Consider the following 20,000-nt stretch of genomic DNA (forward strand, 5'->3'; position numbering starts at 1 on the left):
CAACCATTCTTCCAAAAGCGCATTGTTGAGGTCACACACTGATGTTGGTCGAGAAGGCCTGACTCTGTCTCCTTTCTAATTCATCCCAAATATGTTCTATCGGGTTCAGGTCAGGACTCTGTGCAGACCAGTCAAGTTCATCCACACCAGACTCTGTCATCCATGTCTTTATGGACCTTGCTTTGTGGACTGGTGCACAGTCATGTTGGAGGAGGAAGGGGCCTGCTCCAAACTGTTCCATACCTGCCAACTACTCCGGTTTTCCCGTAATTAGTACGGTTTTCATCAACCTATTCCGGGTTACGGTTGCAGTGATAAAAAATACGGTTTTTCATTAATTAAAAAAAATTTTTTTTTTAAAGTTTTATTCACGAAATCGCGTAACAACAATGACAATCGACACTGCTTCCCGTAACTTCCTATCGAGCCATTCCGAATGCCATGTGTAACACGGGTGGGAAATAAGCCATATTTCGTCTCATGACATATCCTCATATTATCTGCGCCGTTTCCACGTTTAATCTCGCGAGTTTAACACACGCGCTCACGTGACCCGCTGCAGCCAATCACGCTCTATAAAATCCAGCATTCCGAAATGGCTGTCAGGTGCGGTGGCTAAGCCTGGGGACATATGAAGCCGGTATGTTTTAAAGTTGTCGTTCGCTTGCATATTGTAAAAACAACCGTCCAACATTTTAGAACTAATTGTAAACTTGTAGGTGCCGAACATCAGGGACGTGTTGCGACGAGAGAGTGTGTTGATGATAAGATATTAAGCCGAGTTGGTAAGTGAATCTGTTTGCTAATAGTAGCGACTAGCCGTACCCATGTATTTCCTATGGGCGGTTAGCATCGGGTTTTAATCCCGTTTCCTCCAATGTCCGATTGAATTTATATTTATGTCGAGTCTTTATTTTGAGTATTTACATATGGTAACTGAATGTTGTGGCGTTTTAAGGCCATTTGCACTTTTTATGCTATGGTAAAGACAATGAATGAATACTGCCACTGGTGTGCGAATACACCCGTCATAGTGACGTCACTGTTAGTTAATGTTACTCCCGTCATAGTGACAACACTGTGTACTGTCGTGTTTATTTTATACATGCATGTGATTGTTAATGTTAGCAGTATTATAGCTAATAATGATAATAACAAGTGTAACTTATTTATTGAAGGTCGAACGATAGATGACTTAATGTTGATGTTTATGTGCGCACATTGATTGAACTTCGGGTCCTGTGCTTACGCAGGCCAGGTCCCTAAGTCTTGGATGGCGAGCTGTAGATAGGCCTCGAGCCTGAGCCCAAGGATCTCCACCTGTTCTGGTCGGGCCGGTAGGCGGCTTATAGCCGAACCCCTTGCCTCGCACCTCATTGCTCTGCGGCCCTTTGCACTACCTCATACACACCCTGCCCATAAACTGAACTCTCACTACAAACTACCATATCCACAACCCCAAACCGTGTGGCTGTATGAACTCTGAATGCGCATATGGACTGCGATCAGTCTCATATGACCTTTTTAAGAACTTTTGATACTACCTGTTATGAATTACCTGAACCCTTGCTGTTTTTTTCTTTTGTTTTGAATGGCCATTCCTATCAATGTATGTCCACTATTTGTTGCACTGTACATATTTAAATAACACCAGTATAATTTAAAGCATTTAATTGTGTCTGTCCTACTCTCTCCGAGTCGTAATCTAGACTTCTGATTAGCCCAAATATTGAGAACGTCTACTATAATAGCTAACGTACCTGTTACACATGCGCGAGGCTATTTATAGCACCGCTGCCAAGCACGAGGGACCAGTTGCCATTGTTTCCAAACGAGCGAACGATCATGGAATCAGCCGGAGAAAAATCGCATACGAGTCTTAAACCGAAAAGAAAACTGCAGTCATTCCGTGAAGAATATTCAAAAGCCTACCCGGGAATAATTATCCGTTCCAAAAAGGGTGAAAGCTACGCGAATTGCACCTTGTGCAGACAAGATTTTTCGATCGGACACGGAGGAATTAGCGATGTAAAAGACCACGTTGGGACAAAAAAACACAAGTCTAATGCCGTTGTTAGCGATACAAGTGGAAAACTTTCAACGTTTTTCGTCGCCCAAACAGATTCTTTGGATGTGATAAATGCCGAAGTTTTATTTAGGCAATAATTGAGCAAACAAAAAGGTAATGACACCAATGTTATCTATTGGAATTGTTTAGTACTGTTATACTGTCAAAAGTGTTTATACTATTTATGCTTTCAAGTCCAAGTTGAAGAAATCTTGTTAAAGGTTGACAGCATAACTACCAAAATACAGAAGTATGTCCTTAATATTTTTGCAGTGCTATTTCTGTTGAAAAGTTAAAATGATTACATTAGAGATGTGATGTGCCACTTTTCAAGTGTCTGATGGCTTAAATTAATTTTCATGAATTTTTCATATTTTGAATTCTTTTGAAAGGCTTACAAAAAAACTACATTTGAATTGTAATTCCATGCTATTGACAGGACTATTAATTTTAATGAAGTTAGCTTACCATGTTTACAGTATGATAATTGTGATAGAAATGTGAATTTTAGGCACAGAATATTTTTTACAATTGAACAAGGCAATAGATTATACAAGCTTGGACAGAAAGTTAATAATGACACCAATTTTTTTTTTTATGGAATTGTTTAGTACTGTTTTACCATTTGTTTACTGTAAAAAGTGTTTATACTGTTTATACTTTCAATTAACAAATTGAAGTCTTGTGAAAGGTTGACAGGATAACTGGCATTAACTGTCAAAATAATTTCAAACTATTGAAGTTAGCTTACAGAATAAACATGTCAATCAACCCATATGATTTTTGCTGTAATATTTTTGTTTTGAAAAGTCACTGTGACTGATAGAAAAGTGATGGTTTTAGCAACATTTTAACCTGTCTGAATGCAATCAATCATTTTGCGTCGGGGGGCGAAGGAACCCCCCACCAGGACTTTGTCCTGGACCTACCGGGGCCTGCGGCCCTTGGACCCTGGCTACTAGGTTTTTCTGATTTCAAAAGTTGGCAGGTATGCTGTTCCCACAAGGTTGGGAGCATGGAATTGTCCAAAATGTTGTGTTATCATTTAAAGTTCCTTTCACTGGAACTAAGGGGCCAAGTCCAACTCCTGAAAAACAACCCCACACCATAATTCCTCTTCCACCAAATTTCACACTCGGCACAAGGCAGTCCGAAATGTACTGTTCTCCTGGCAACCTCCAAACCTAGACTGGTCCATCAGATTGCCAGATGCAAAAGCATGATTCATCACTCTAGAGAACACGTCTCTACTGCTCTAGAGTCCAGTGGCGACGTGCTTTACATCACTGGATCTGACGCTTTGCATTGGACTTGGTGATGTATGGCTTAGATGCAGCTGCTCGGCCATGGAAACCCATTCCATGAAGCTCTCTGCGCACTGTACGTGGGCTAATTGGAAGGTCACATGAAGTTTGAAGCTCTGTAGCAACTGACTGTGCAGAAAGTCGGCGACCACTTTGCACTATGCGCTTCAGTATCCGCTGACCCCTCTCTGTCAGTTTACGTGGCCTACCACTTCGTGGCTGAGTTGCTGTTGTTCCCAAACTCTTCCATTTTCTTATAATAAAGCCGACAGTTGACTTCGGAATATTTAGGAGCGCGGAAATTTCACGACTGGATTTGTTGCACAGGTGGCATCCTATGACAGTTCCACGCTGGAAATCACTGAGCTCCTGAGAACGGCCCATTCTTTCACAAATGTTTGTAGAAACAGTTTCCATGCCTAAGTGCTTGATTTTACACCTGATTCTGATCATTTGGATGGCTAAATACTTTTGGCAGTATAGTGTATGTAATGTAGTAAAAGGCACATTTATAATAACATTTAAAATTTACTAATTTCGCTCATTTTAAGCATTTTCGGTGCGTTAATTTAAAAAATGCTACAAGACGTTTGCTTTTTTTCCCCCACTACATAATGGTTAAAACTCACTGCAGACTTCATGAGAGCCAACAAACATAATAAAACATTACTTACTGTACAATGTCATTAGTATGCCGACTGTTATAGTCTTGTTATAATCTTGTTATAGTCACATTTAGATGAAGAATGACTCATCTTTTTGTGTCGTTCTCGCCATTTTCCGCGTCTAAATTTCCTATCGAAGTGTCCCAACTTGTCGAAATACGTCCTCATCCTTCTTCTATCTGGGTGAGAGTCATTATTTATGATCTACAGTAAATTCCCACACTCAAGGAAGCTAGGCAGCAGCTTACCACTCGATCATGTCAATATTGGCACACAAGCTCGTGTCTGCGTTAGCGCTTATAATAACAATATCACTTAGTCACGAAATGTAAATGGAATATTGTCGGCGGTTTTTGGATGTTATTCATTGGGATGTACAAACCCCGTTTCCATATGATTTGGGAAATTGTGTTAGATGTAAATATAAACGGAATACAATGATTTGCAAATCCTTTTCAACCCATATTCAATTGAATGCACTACAAAGACAAGATATTTGATGTTCAAACTCATCAACTTTTTTTTTTTGCAAATAATAATTAACTTAGAATTTCATGGCTGCAACACGTGCCAAAGTAGTTGGGAAAGGGCATGTTCACCACTGTGTTACATGGCCTTTCCTTTTAACAACACTCAGTAAACGTTTGGAAACTGAGGAGACACATTTTTTAAGCTTCTCAGGTGGAATTCTTTCTCATTCTTGCTTGATGTACAGCTTAAGTTGTTCAACAGTCCGGGGGTCTCCGTTGTGGTATTTTAGGCTTCATAATGCGCCAAACATTTTCAATGGGAGACAGGTCTGGACTACAGGCAGGCCAGTCTAGTACCCGCACTCTTTTACTATGAAGCCACGTTGATGTAACACGTGGCTTGGCATTGTCTTGCTGAAATAAGCAGGGGCGTCCATGGTAACGTTGCTTGGATGGCAACATATGTTGCTCCAAAACCTGTATGTACCTTTCAGCATTAATGGTGCCTTCACAGATGTGTAAGTTACCCATGTCTTGGACACTAATACACCCCCATACCATCACAGATGCTGGCTTTTCAACTTTGCGCCTATAACAATCCAGATGTTTTTTTTCCTCTTTGGTCCGGAGGACACGACGTCCACAGTTTCCAAAAACAATTTGAAATGTGGACTCCTCAGACCACAGAACACTTTTCCACTTTGTATCAGTCCATCTTAGATGAGCTCAGGCCCAGCGAAGCCGACGGCGTTTCTGGGTGTTGTTGATAAACGGTTTTTGCCTTGCATAGGAGAGTTTTAACTTGCACTTACAGATGTAGCGACCAACTGTAGTTACTAACAGTGGGTTTCTGAAGTGGTCCTGAGCCCATGTGGTGATATCCTTTACACACCAATGTCGCTTGTTGATGCAGTACAGCCTGAGGGATCAAAGGTCACGGGCTTAGCTGCTTACGTGCAGTGATTTCTCCAGATTCTCTGAACCCTTTGATGATATTACGGACCGTAGATGGTGAAATCCCTAAATTCCTTGCAATTGCTGGTTGACAAAGGTTTTTCTTAAACTGTTCAACAATTTGCTCACGCATTTGTTGACAAAGTGGTGACCCTCGCCCCATCCTTGTTTGTGAATGACTGAGCATTTCATGGAATCTACTTTAATACCCAATCATGGCACCCACCTGTTCCCAATTTGCATGTTCACCTGTGGGATGTTCCAAATAAGTGTTTGATGAGCATTCCTCAACTTTATCAGTATTTATTGCCACCTTTCCCAACTTCTTTGTCACGTGTAGCTGGCATCAAATTCTAAAGTTAATGATTATTTGCACAAAAAAAAAAGGTTTATCAGTTTGAACATCAAATATGTTGTCTTTGTAGCATATTCAACTGAATATGGGTTGAAAATGATTTGCAAATCATTGTATTCCGTTTATCTTTACATCTAACACAATTTCCCAACTCATATGGAAACGGGGTTTGTATGTGCAGAATAGAGGACCTCCTATTGGCTCTGTTGTAAGCAGACTTTTATTTATGTTTATTTAGGAGTTGGAATGCATTAAAAAAAAATACATCCGTCATCATGTCTTTCATAATGATTGTGAACGATAGACATTATTCCCAAAAAAGTGCAGTTCCCCTTTAAAGCTACAAACACAAACCGACGTGTTCACAGTCAGGCTTACTAAAATCAATCAATCAAAGTTTATTTATACAGCCCTTAATCACAAGTGTCTCAAAGGGCTGCACAAGCCACAACGACATACTCTGCTCAGATCCCACAATAGGGCAAGAGCACTTTTAAATGGTCTAAATTTCAGTATTGGGGTTGGATTTTAGATCACACACTTCTAATACACTAGTATGGGACCTCTGAGACCAGAAAAAAGGTCAATATTGCATGTTTTACGATCACTCAAGTGCAAAAAGATGTGTTTATTTCAAGTGCTCAGTTGTATTTGTTCCTTTAAATGTGACTTGTGTGTTGTGTTGCAGCATGACTACATTACATCACTCAGTCCCACTTGTGGTCTTTATCAAAGTCTGTCACAGAGCCAACAATACTGTAGTTATAAAAAGCTGAATGACCTTTGCATCACACGTAGTGCTGCCACTATATTAAGTAGGTCTCATAGAGCTGTCCTCTTACACAACCACTGATTGCCTTTTTTTTTTTTTTTTCTTTTTTATCCTCTCCCTGTATTTATATTTCATATACATGCACGCACACGCGCGCGTGTCTTCACCAGCTCTCCGCGGCGCTCGTCCACACTGGACAATTTGTTCAAACTGCAAACGGTGGCGTTGTTTTCATTGGACGTCAAACAAGCGGCAGCCTGTTCCTAAAGAAAACATTAACGGCGGGCACACAAAAACCCCGCCCTCGCATCCCCTCCCCTCGCGCCGCTTTGGCCAGACGGAGGGATCCGGTAAAGGGGACGGAGCCCAAAAAGCAAAGCGTGAGGGAGGGGCAGGACGTAGGCCGGCCCCTGTGAACAGGCCATGTGTGAAAAGGAGCCATTGTGAGTGGGCCTCATCGCAGTGCACTGACCTTCCCCGCCCCTCTCGACACACACTGATGCTGTCATGTGGAAACATCTTAATGCAGGTTTTGTCCCCCCCCCCCAAAAACCCTACAAGAACTTGTTGCTCTTAAAAAAAATTTGCTCAATCACTGCAAAGACAGCTGCTTCGCATGCTTTCATTGGGCAATTAAGAGCCGCTGTTTCCATCACACTGACATCATCTTTCTGGAAGGAATGTGTTCCTGCACGGCTAACGCGCTCTTCTTCTTGTCTCTCGTCCGTCCTGGCACAAGACCTTTGTGGGCCACAAAGAATGTCAGGAAGTCAAATAGAGATGCAGGCAGCCAGTCAAAGACTTGATCCCTTGTCCGGCCCACAAATACGACTCCAGTTTGGAACTTGTTAGCGACTAGCATCTTTTCTGCAGTCAGTCCTTACAAATGGGGCAAGAAAGCATTTAGGTTTTCAGCAGCGAAGGCTTGGAATAACCTACAATCGAATATTAAACTTCAAACACTTGTTACATTGAATGAGTTTAAAGCTTCTGTGAAAGGACTGCAGTCGACCGTGTCTGTATGCACATGTGCTATGTGAGCAAGTTTTAATGTTGTAAATGTGATGTTTTATGTATCGTTTACTGTTTTTAATGTAAAGTTAAAGTTAAAGTTAAAGTACCAATGATTGTCACACACACACTAGGTGTGGCGAAATTATTCTCTGCATTTGACCCATCACCCTTGATCACCCCCTGGGAGGTGAGGGGAGCAGTGGGCAGCAGCGGTGGCTGCGCCCGGGAATCATTTTGGTGATTTAACCCCCAATTCCAACCCTTGATGCTGAGTGCCAAGCAGGGAGGTAATGGGTCCCATTTTTATAGTCTTTGGTATGACTCGGCCGGGATTTGAACTCCCAACCTACCGATCTCAGGACGGACACTCTAACCACTAGGCCACTGAGTGGGTAACCTTGCTGCTGCCCTCTTGGCCAGGTCTCCCTTGGAAAAGAGATCTTTGATCTCAATGGGATTTGTACCTGGCTAAATAAATAAAAAAAATAACTGCAATTTCATATAGAGGACTTTTGACTAGTGATTTGCAGTAGATTGTAGAAAAAAAGCAGCAGTGCACATATAGAGGATCTTTGACTATCCGTCCATCCATCCATTTTCTACCGCTTCTCCCTTTTGGGGAAGCGGGGGGTGCTGGAGCCTATCTCAGCTGCATTCGGGCGGAAGGCGGTGTACACCCTGGACAAGTCGCCACCTCATCGCAGGGCCAACACAGATAGACAGACAACATTCACACACTAGGGCCAATTTAGTGTTGCCAATCAACCTATCCCCAGGTGCATGCTTGACTAGTGTTTATAAATTAGGTCTTTAAACAGGATCTTTCACTTGTATATTTGAAGTAGCTTTTTAAAAACAGCAGAGCGCTCCTATAGTAGAGGACCTTTGGCTAGCGTTTTTGGCTGTACATTCCTAAAAACAGCAGACTGTCACAATTTTTCACAAATCATGAGTGATCTTTTACTTGGAGTTTTTGCAACAGGTCTTTAAAAACAGCAGAGTGCTCCTGTCACATACAATACTTTTTACTTACATTTTTGAAGTAGGTCTTTAACAACAGCAAAACGCTCCTGTGTAGAGGATCTTTGGCTAGCGGTTTTGGCAGTACATTCCTAAAATCAGTAGACTGTTACAAAACATGGGAGATCTTTCATTTGAGATTTTGCAGCAGGTCCTTGAAAACAACATAGCATTCCAATCATATCGCATTTTTGGCAGTAGATTCCTTCCATCCTTAAAAACAGCAGAACATTCCTGTTCTATCAGTGATCTTTAACCAGTGTTTTTGCAGTTGGTCTTTAAAAACAGCATAGTGCTTCTATATTAGAGGACCTTTGGCTAGCGGTTTTGGCAGTACATCCCTAAAAACAACAGACCGTTACAAATCATGAGAGGTTTTTTATTTGGAGTTTTTGCAGCAGTTCTTAAAATTAGCAGAGTGCTCTGATGTTGGTCTTTAAAAACAGCATAGCGCTTCTATATTAGAGGACCTTTTGACCAGCGGTTTTGGCAGTATATTCCTAAAAACAGCAGACAGTTACAAATCATGAGAGCTCTTTAAAAACAGCAGAATGCTCCTGTGTAGAGGATTTTTGACTAGCGGTTTTTGCAGTACATTCCTAAAAACAGCAAATCGTTACTAAACATGGGAGGTCTTTCATTCAAGTTTTTGCAGCAGGTCCTTGAACGCAGCAAAGCATTCCATTCATACCATATTTTGGCAGTAGATTCCTTCCATCCTTAAAAACAGCAGAGCATTCCTGTTCTATCAATCATCATTAACCAACGTTTTTGAAGTTGGTCTTTAAAAACAGCACAGCGTTTCTATAGTGTAGGACCTTTGGCTAGAGGTTTTGGCAGTATATTCCTAAAAACAGCAGACTGTTACAAATCATGAGAGGTCTTTAAAAACAGCAGAGTGCTCCTGTTGCATACAAGACGTTTTACTTACATTTTTGAAATAGGTCTTTAAAAACAGCAGAATGCGCCTGTGTAGAGTATTTTTGGCTAGCGGTTTTGCAGTACATTCCTAAAAACAGCAAACTGTTACTAAACATGGGAGGTCTTTCGTTCAAGTTTTTGCAGCAGGTCCTTGAACACAGCAAAGCATTCCATTCATACCATATTTTGGCAGTAGATTCCTTCCATCCTTAAAAACAGCAGAGCATTCCTGTTCTATCAATCATCATTAACCAACGTTTTTGAAGTTGGTCTTTAAAAACAGCACAGCGTTTCTATAGTGTAGGACCTTTGGCTAGAGGTTTTGGCAGTATATTCCTAAAAACAACAGACTGTTACAAATCATGAGAGATTTTTTATTTGAAGTTTTTGCAGCAGTTCCTTAAAATTAGCAGAGTGCTCCTGTTGTATAGAGTATCTTTCACAAACATTTTTAAGTAGGTCTTTAAAAACAGCAGAACGCTACTGTGTGGAGGATCTTTGGCTCGTGTTTTGGCAGTACATTCCTAAAACAGCCGACTGTTGGAAAACAAGGGAGATCTTTCATTTGAGTTTTTAGTATGCAGGATAGTACAGAGGATCTTTTACCAGCATTTTAATTTGTATATTCCTAAAAAGCGCATTTAACTCCTGTTGTATAGTGGATCTTTGACCAGCAGTTATGGAGTAGGTCTTTTAAAATGGCATAACTCTCCTGTAGTGCAGGATCTTTGGCTGGCAATTTTTTGGCAGTAGAGTCTTAAAAACATCAGTGTGCTCCTGTTATATAGTTGATATTTGACTAACATTTTTGAAGTAGTTCTTTAAGACAGTGGAACTCTCCTGCATAGGTTCTTTGGCTAGATTTTTTGGGCAGTACATTCCTAAAAACGGCAGTGTGCTCCTGTCATATAGTGGATCTTTGATTATAGGATTTGCAGCAGGTTGTTCAAAACAGCAGAGCGATCTATCAATGATCTCTGGTCAGCTTTTTTTTAAGAGTGAGGCCTTTAAATCCTATAGATCCTATAGTAAAGGATATTTGGCTAGCATTTTTGATGGTATATTCCTAAAAACAGCAGATTGATCCTATTACAAAGGAGATATTTTGACTTTGACTTTTTACTGCAGGTTGTTTCAATTCTATATAGAGGATCTTTGTGGTAGTACATTCCTAAAAACAACAGATTGTTCAAAAACATGGAATTATTTTATTTAGGGTTTTTGCAGCAGGTATTTGAAAACAGCAAGACGCTCTTGTAGTAGAAGATCTTTGGCATCCTTTCTGGCAGTACATTCCTAAAACCAGCAGGATGTTCCTAATACAAAGGAAAGTTGCGTTTTTGCTTCAGGTCCTTTAACAACAGAGCATTCCAGTCATATAGAAGATCTTTGTCTCGCGTTTTTGGCAATAGCTTCTTAAAAATTGCAGATGTCTTCTTTTTTATATTGCACACCTTTGACAAGTGTTGTTGCAGTCGGTCCTTAAAAAGCTGAAAGGAAATCTTTTAACTTTAGTTTTTGCAGAAGGTCCCTAAAAACAGCAGAGTATTCAGTGACCAGCATTATGTTTTATTAGCTCCTTAAACAAAGAAAGACACTTCTTATTTTGCAGTAGATTACTAAAAAAACAGCAGATAATTCCAATCATACAGAGAGTAGAGGTGTGCGGCGCGAAGATAATTTTTTAACGGCACGCTGCACGTTCTAAAAATACCACTACAAAAAAACATTTAAAAAAAAATTGGAATAAAAGGGCATACAAGTGAAATGTAATGTGAACAAGTTGTAATGTTGACTCTAATAACACAAAGCTGTTTTTTTTCTTTAAAACTGTCATTGCTCAAAAAATAATAGTGAATCAAAATAAATGTGAATTATTGACCTATTGAAGACTCTAATTACTGTACGTCAAATACTACGCTTTAACATATTTTTCGGGGAAAGTATTAAATTTTTTGTGTTAAAAAAATTATTTTTATAACAAGTACAGCATAAAATAAACAAATAAAAAAACTTTTTTTTAATTAAAAACGTCTAATCGATGGATAGATCTTAAGTTGATCTAGAGAATTAAGCGTTGAAAGTAAATCAATAAAAATAATGTATGACTTATTTTTAAACCCTTAAACCCTTTTGGTTCCCTTAAAATTTTAGTGGGATTTTATTTAAACTGTCATTGCTCAAAAAATAATAACAAATCAAAATCAATGTTTTGAATTATTGACCCATTTAAGGTTACAATTATTTAACATCAAATATTTCACTTTTAACATTGTAGGGGAAAATATTGCATATTTAGTGTTTTTGCCATTAAAAATGGGTTTTCTTTAACAAAAACGGCATAAAACTTTGTTATTGTATGGATCTAAAGTTGATGTAGAGATATAAGCGTTGGAAAAAAAAAAGATATATATATATATATACTGTATGTATGATTTATTTTCAACATTTTTATGACTAAGACCCTTCTGGGGAACCCTAAAGTTAAAAAAAACAGAAATATATATATATATATATATATATATATATATATATTGGAAAAGACTCTGCAGCATCGCGTGGACATCGGGGGCGGTACCTCTGGATTGGCAGACCGGCGTGGTGGTTCCTCTCTTTAAGAAGGGGAACCGGAGGGTGTGCTCTAACTATCGTGGGATCACACTCCTCAGCCTTCCCGGTAAGGTCTATTCAGGTGTACTGGAGAAGAGGCTACGCCGGATAGTCGAACCTCGGATTCAGGAGGAACAGTGTGGTTTTCGTCCTGGTCGTGGAACTGTGGACCAGCTCTATACTCTCGGCAGGGTCCTTGAGGGTGCATGGGAGTTTGCCCAACCAGTCTACATGTGTTTTGTGGACTTGGAGAAGGCATTCGACCGTGTCCCTCGGGAAGTCCTGTGGGGAGTGCTCAGAGAGTATGGGGTATCGGACTGTCTGATTGTGGCAGTCCGCTCCCTGTATGCTCAATGCCAGAGCTTGGTCCGCATTGCCGGCAGTAAGTCGGACACGTTTCCAGTGAGGGTTGGACTCCGCCAAGGCTGCCCTTTGTCACCGATTCTGTTCATAACTTTTATGGACAGAATTTCTAGGCGCAGTCAAGGCGTTGAGGGGATCTGGTTTGGTGGCTGCAGGATTAGGTCTCTGCTTTTTGCAGATGATGTGGTCCTGTTGGCTTCATCTGGCCAGGATCTTCAGCTCTCACTGGATCGGTTCGCAGCCGAGTGTGAAGCGACTGGGATGAGAATCAGCACCTCCAAGTCCGAGTCCATGGTTCTTGCTCGGAAAAGGGTGGAGTGCCATCTCCGGGTTGGGGAGGAGATCTTGCCCCAAGTGGAGGAGTTCAAGTACCTCGGAGTCTTGTTCACGAGTGAGGGAAGAGTGGATCGTGAGATCGACAGGCGGATCGGTGCGGCGTCTTCAGTAATGCGGACGCTGTATCGATCCGTTGTGGTGAAGAAGGAGCTGAGCCGGAAGGCAAAGCTCTCGATTTACCGGTCGATCTACGTTCCCATCCTCACCTATGGTCATGAGCTTTGGGTTATGACCGAAAGGACAAGATCACGGGTACAAGCGGCCGAAATGAGTTTCCTCCGCCGGGTGGCGGGGCTCTCCCTTAGAGATAAGGTGAGAAGCTCTGCCAACCGGGGGGAGCTCAAAGTAAAGCCGCTGCTCCTCCACATCGAGAGGAGCCAGATGAGGTGGTTCGGGCATCTGGTCAGGATGCCACCCGAACGCCTCCCTAGGGAGGTGTTTAGGGCACGTCCGACCGGTAGGAGGCCACGGGGAAGACCCAGGACACGTTGGGAAGACTATGTCTCCCGGCTGGCCTGGGAACGCCTCGGGGTCCCACAGGAAGAGCTGGACGAAGTGGCTGGGGAGAGGGAAGTCTGGGCTTCCCTGCTTAGGCTGCTGCCCCCGCGACCCGACCTCGGATAAGCGGAAGAAGATGGATGGATGGATGGATGGATGGATGGATGGATGGATGGAAAAGTTTGGTAACACCTGATATAGATGATCTTTGCACTAGGTCCTACAGCAAAGGCACTCTTGTTATGTTGGAGACTTTTCACTTTAAAATATTGTTGTATTCCTTGTCTTCATTTTGGCATGTGTTGTCCTTTTTTGTGTAGGTGACACATTTGCTGAGAGAGAGCGGCACGGCGGAAGAGCACAGCCTGGACAAGGAGGCCAGGAAGTGGGCCAGTCGCGTGGCCCGAGAGTACAAGAGCATCATCCACACGCAGAGGGTGAGGCGTTACGCCATGTTTAATATTGACGTCAACGAGGTGAGGGCTAAAATAGGACAAACAATTTAGGTCAGCCTGATAACGCCAAAGGCCAAATGGTAGCCTGCATCCCATAATATTTACTTGGGAGGAACATGATGGCAGTTTATCATCCTCATCAAATCACTCCTGACCTCATCTGGGAATTTTTCCCCACCCACAACACCAGAAACCATGTGATTCCAGTAACCAGGAAATGACTCACACTTAACAAAAAGTAGTGGGTCATTTTTGTCATGCGTGGTCTGTTTGCAGGTTCTGGAGGAATTCGGCGCTCAGGAGAACTCGGAGCACAACGCGACAGAGCTCGACACCAAGATGGAGGTGACTCGGCAGAGTCTACGGAGGGCAGAGGTAACACCTGTTGGATTGAGGATCAGCAGGCCTTGTTACTTAACCTGGCCGCAGCACGCCACCTCCTGGTTGAAAAGTGGAATCACACTTTTCTAAAAAAGGAAGAAAAGAAGTTTGAGTTATGGGTCAATCAATACTTTAAAAAATTATAGTAAAATGTATTCAACAAAAAAGAAGACATTTAAAATTATTATATAAAAGTTTATTCGAAATATAGTACTTCAATAGTCATTTAAATAATTTATAATTATTTTATATCTTTTGATTAAAAATAACTAGATTTATGATTTCAAAATTCAGTTTTTTTGAAAGGAAAAACTAAATGTGAGTTGGGTAAATCGATACTCTAAAATGTGATTAGAAAAATCTATGTATGTAACATAAAAAAGAAGACATTTATAATTATTTTATAATAGTTAATTTGAAATAATATGATTATCTTATATATTTTATTTTTTTTTTTTAAATCTTATTTTTTTCAAATGTAATTATTAAATGATATTCCATCAAAAATAGGTATTCAGTCATTTTAAAATATGTAGAAATGATTTCAGATATTTCATTAATTAAAATAATGATTGTAATAATTTAAAGTCTGACTCGTTTATGTGTTTCGAAAACAAGATACCGGTACATTTAAAAATATGTACTGTTTAAATCATTAATTTAAATAATTGTAAGTGACTTTAGAATAAAATATAGACATTGTATAACACTTTAACAGAATTATATATTTTTTAGATATTTTGTCAATCATAATATTGCTATTATTGATTTATGATTAAAATATTGTTGAGTTATTTTTAAATGAATTGAATAAATACAAAATAGCTATTAAAATTATTTTTTTAATGTCATTTATTATATAATTATTTCATAAGATGTTGATACAGTTTTAAAGATGTTATTTTTTTTAAATAAGAAAATATTAAGATTAGTAAAAATAGATTACTATTATAACTATTATAAGCTATTTAAAAATACTATATACCAAGATATAGGACTAATGTTTGTTTTTATCGCTGGTTTTTTTGTCAGACGGTAAAAGCGAAGGCGGAAGCCCGTTTGGCCTTGCTGAGGGAGGCGGGTGTTTCCGTGGAAACATGGCTAAAAAGTGCCATGAACCAGGTGATGGAGGAGCTGGAAAACGAGCGCTGGAACAACTTTGGCACCCACGACCCTTCGCTCTCCGTAAGACAGGCCCCCCACTCGCTTAGCGCCCTACGTTTAATACTCCGAAGTGATGCTTTATGTTCCTGTTCTCGTTTTGTAAGGGAACCGCCGACCTGGAGCGCGAGGAGGACGAAGAGGAGACGGAGGACAGCGGCGAAGTTTTGGACGACAGTAGCTCCAGCCCCTCCAGCACGTTGAAAAACTACCCTCTCACGTGCAAAGTGCTCTACTCCTACAAGGTAAGCTGCCCTTCTTCTTTGTGTCTGTAGAGCAAGTGACCAAACTTTTTCTTTACCAAAGGCAATCAGAAGGACACAGGGTGGCCATTGTGATTTTTTATATTGTGTCAAAAAGGGTCAAGCCAATCCACTGTATACAGTATATGCCAAGTAGTATCAAATCAAAGAAAATAGGCCTTCAGTTTACTGTTGATATCAACATTTTAACTTTCTTTGTTTGTTTTAATAAGAAAATCTTCCAACCTTTCCACCAAGACTCGCATATTAAAAATTCAAAGCATGTGGGGACTAGGGATGTAACAATATGAAAATTTCATATCACAGTTATAATTATTATCAAGCTATTGTTGAAAGTGCTCAAAAAATTATTTTATAGACACTGGAATATTTTAACCAACTAGCGATAAGCGCACTGGCTGCTTCTTTTTGTAATACAGTTTCACCATGACTTTTTTAAAGTGGTAATCAATCCCATTAATTAAAATGTTAACGGTAATACTAACTGCTTGAAATTTTACCATAGTTTATCATTTTAATAATAATCGTTTCATCACCAGCAAGGTCCGTTTTGGGTTTTTTTTATTTTATTTAAAAAAATGCTGAAAACAGACATATAATCAAGACACAACTTTGTGTTTTAGGTTAAAAAGCGTATTATAAAGTACAAACATTTTAGCTTTTTCTTATTACATTGCATCTTTTTGTGGGAGGGGTTCTTAATTTTTTACTGTTGTTGACATAATGCTTGCAGGGCAACAAAACTAGTTCTGTGGGCTGCAAATGTCACCTTGGTTTGAACACTCCTACTGCTCTCTATGATTAAAAAAAAAAAGAAGAAGTAATTGTTTAGAAAACATTTTTAAATGTCACTGATATTAAATTTAAAAAATACATTATTTTACTCATTTAAATAATTAAGACAATTATATATTCAATGTAATTGAAAATGAAATGGTTATGACAAAAAAAGGGTTTTGGCAGTTCTGCCTCGATTAAAGAATAATTGTAATAAAATTGCAATTTATTTACCTTGACAAAATGTGGAAACCAGTCATTTACAATTATGTTGATATAAAAAAACAGAAAGACTGAAAGAAATCACACACAAGAAAATATTAATTTAGTATTTATTAGTGGTGTCCCAATACAATATTGATATCTTATATTAATCCGATGTCAGCAAAAAAAGCAAGTATCGGATGTTATCGGCTTGCATCTAAAATGTCTGATATAAGCTCTGATACAGGCAGCCCTTTACTTGTGCAAAGCTGGACAGCCAATTGACATCTAAATGTTCTCCAATAAACACACAAGTTTGGTCTTGTATTTTAATCAAGTCATTTACAAAAGGTAAACTTGGTAGAGTATATACTACTAGGAGCTAGCGGCTACACAACAGCTAAGCCCACAATAGCACACAAGCTTGACATACGTAATAAGTGTCCTTAGCTGAACCGTATTGCCGTCTAGAACATGATATTTATCAATACAAATACAAATATCTAATAATTGTAGTTGCATATTACTTACAAATACAAAGGCAGAAGTGTAATAGAAATTTTCCAGTAACAAACGTGTCCGCATCATTCAACTTTCTGCGTCATGATCTTAACTTGAATGAATTATCGTGACCACTATGTGTAACCAAAAAACAAATTATCTCTCCACTTCAAAAGCATAAATCTATAATAAGATTAGTGTTTTTCATACCTCACATTGGTCTCTGAGTAATTTCGCTTGATCAAACATTCTCTAACATTCCACACTACAAAATAATGAAAGTATGCGTGATTTGGGCTGATTTCGTATCAGATAAATATTGTATCGGCCAATATTCAAATATCGGTATCACAAGTGAAAAAGTTACATCTGGGCACCCCTAGTAAGTACAGTATATAGCAGGGGTTCTTAACCTTATTGACCTTGGGGTCCAACTTTTCCTCTACAGAGGGGCCCGGGGCCCACTCCAATATTAACACTAAATTACTAATCTTACTCTTCATTTTCATCTTATTCAATAATTAATTTTTATAAACTTACTTACAGTTTAACAGGATAACTCTTGTCAAATGATATGAAATAATGTGTTAATCACAAAGATTAATATCAAGCCTTAGGTTAGGCTGATTAAAAAAGGAATACAAATTAAATATACTGCAAAAGAAGGACTCATAAATACTGATGAAAAAGACATTTACATAAAATTACGCAATGCTGAAATAGGAATGTAAGTGTGAATGTTGTCTGTCTATCTGTGTTGAGGTGGCGACTTGTCCAGGGTGTACCCCGCCTTCTGCCCAAATGCAGCTGAGATAGGCTCCAGCGCCCCCCGCCACCCCAAAAGGGACAAGCGGTAGAAAATGGATGGTTGGATGGATAACTTAATGATAAAAAATGGACGTTTCTTAAATAAACTGTCAGTAAAATTAAAGTGCAAATGAAAATACAGCTTCATCACTTTAGTCATATTTTTTGCACTTTTCTATGACTTTATCTCCAGACTTCTTCTGTCTGATATTTTCATTACTGCCACAAGTGATGGAAAATTATATTACAACTGAGTACCGCTGTGGCCCATATGGACCACAGCTGATAAACAGATATTTTTTGGGAACCAGCACTATGGTTAAGAAACACTGGTATATAGTATTTGGATTTAGATTTTAGATGACACAATTTAAAAAAAAATACTGAACTGAGGAATTACAGTTGTGGATTAAAGATCATAGTAAATGCAAAACGCAGATTTGTGGTAAATGGTGGTGGATTTCCACAACGAACACAATCAAAGTTACGTTGATGTTTTGTCTTCAGGCATCTCAGCCCGATGAGCTGACCATCGAGGAGCAGGAAATATTGGAGGTGATCGACGACGGCGACATGGAGGACTGGTTGAAGGTGCTGTCCCTTGATCCGCTTCCACCCCTCTGTGACTTTTCTTCATCAAGTGAAGATTATTCCTGTTTTCCCCTGCAGGCCAGGAACCGGAGTGGACAGGTGGGCTACGTCCCGGAGAAGTACCTGCAGCTGCCGTCCTCCAACAGCCTGCTGAGCATGCTGCAGTCCTTGGCCGCGCTGGACGCCCGATCGCACTCGTCCAGCAACTCCACGGAACCCGAAAGTGAGCTCCCCACCGGCTCTATCAACGGGGACTCCAGCGGTGAGGCCTTCGTTCTTAATCACCCGCCCGTCGCTCAACTCAAGATCTGCCTCCCTCCGGTCGCAGTCTCCTTCGCCAAGGCTCTGTACGACTACGCCGGGCAGACGGACGACGAGCTCTCCTTCCCCGAGGGCGCCATCATCCGCATCCTGAGCCGGGAGACCCACGAAGACGACGGGTTCTGGGAGGGGGAGTTCAACGGCGTCGTCGGCGTCTTCCCCGCCGTACTGGTGGAAGACCTGGTCGGCGGCAGCGAGGACGGAGACGGACAGCTAGAGGGCAGCGCTCAGGTGTGGTCACGCAGAGTACAGCAGAACACTCATGTCACATTAAGGATTTTTGACTGTTCTTAGTAATATTAATAAATAGGGGTGTCCGATAATATCGGCAGTCCGATATTATCGGACGATAAATGCTTTAAAATGTAATATCGGAAATTGTCGGTATCGGTTTCAAAATTATCGGTATCGGTTTCAAAAAGTAAAATTTATGACTTTTTAAAACGCCGCTGTATACACGGACGTAGGGAGAAGTACAGAGCGCCAATAAACCTTAAAGGCACTTCCTTTGCGTGCCGGCCCAATCACATAATATCTACGGCTTTTCACACACACAAGTGAATGCAACACGTACTTGGTCAACAGCCATACAGGTCACACTGAGGGTGTCCGTATAAACAACTTTAACACTGTTAACAAATATGCGCCACACTGTGAACCCACACCAAACAAGAATGACAAACAAATTTCGGGAGAACATCCGCACCGTAACACAACATAAACACAACAGAACAAATACCCAGAACCCCTTGCAGCACTAATTCTTCCGGGACGCTACAATATACACCCCCCGCTACCTCCTATCCCCCCCCCCCCCACACACACCTCAACCCCCGCCCCCCTCAACCTCCTCATGCTCTCTCAGGGAGAGCGTGTCCCAAATTCCAAGCTGCTGTTTTGAAGGATGTTAAAAAAAGGAATGCACTTTGTGACTTCAATAATAAATATGGCAGTGCCATGTTGGCATTTTTTTTCTCCATAACTTGAGTTGATTTATTTTGGAAAAACCTTGTCACATTGTTAAATCCATCCAGCGGGGCATCACAACAAAATTAGGCATAATAATGTGTTAATTCCACGACTGTATATATCTGTATCGGTTGATATCGGAATCGGTAATTAAGAGTTGGACAATATCGGATATCGGCAAAAAAGCCATTATCGGACATCTCTAATAATAAATAAAGTT

The 20,000-nt window shown here is 40.3% G+C and overlaps 1 protein-coding gene across 2 annotated transcripts in view; it reads left to right on the forward strand.

The window, feature by feature from the left end:
- LOC133607797 (F-BAR and double SH3 domains protein 2-like) overlaps positions 1 to 20,000 on the forward strand; it is a 59,990-nt gene that overhangs the window by 35,052 nt on the left and 4,938 nt on the right. Inside the window, exons 11-17 of one of the 2 annotated variants that reach the window (XM_061962760.2) lie at positions 13,671 to 13,787; positions 14,082 to 14,180; positions 15,219 to 15,371; positions 15,455 to 15,592; positions 18,407 to 18,490; positions 18,569 to 18,713; positions 18,819 to 19,042. In XM_061962760.2, the coding sequence (XP_061818744.2) occupies positions 13,671 to 13,787; positions 14,082 to 14,180; positions 15,219 to 15,371; positions 15,455 to 15,592; positions 18,407 to 18,490; positions 18,569 to 18,713; positions 18,819 to 19,042 (960 nt within the window). Of the gene's footprint in view, positions 1 to 13,670; positions 13,788 to 14,081; positions 14,181 to 15,218; positions 15,372 to 15,454; positions 15,593 to 18,406; positions 18,491 to 18,568; positions 18,753 to 18,818; positions 19,043 to 20,000 lie in introns of both variants that reach the window. The other variant, XM_061962759.2, reaches the window with a different exon arrangement.

This window comes from Nerophis lumbriciformis, linkage group LG09 (genome assembly GCF_033978685.3).
Source record: "Nerophis lumbriciformis linkage group LG09, RoL_Nlum_v2.1, whole genome shotgun sequence".
Lineage (NCBI taxonomy): Eukaryota > Metazoa > Chordata > Actinopteri > Syngnathiformes > Syngnathidae > Nerophis > Nerophis lumbriciformis.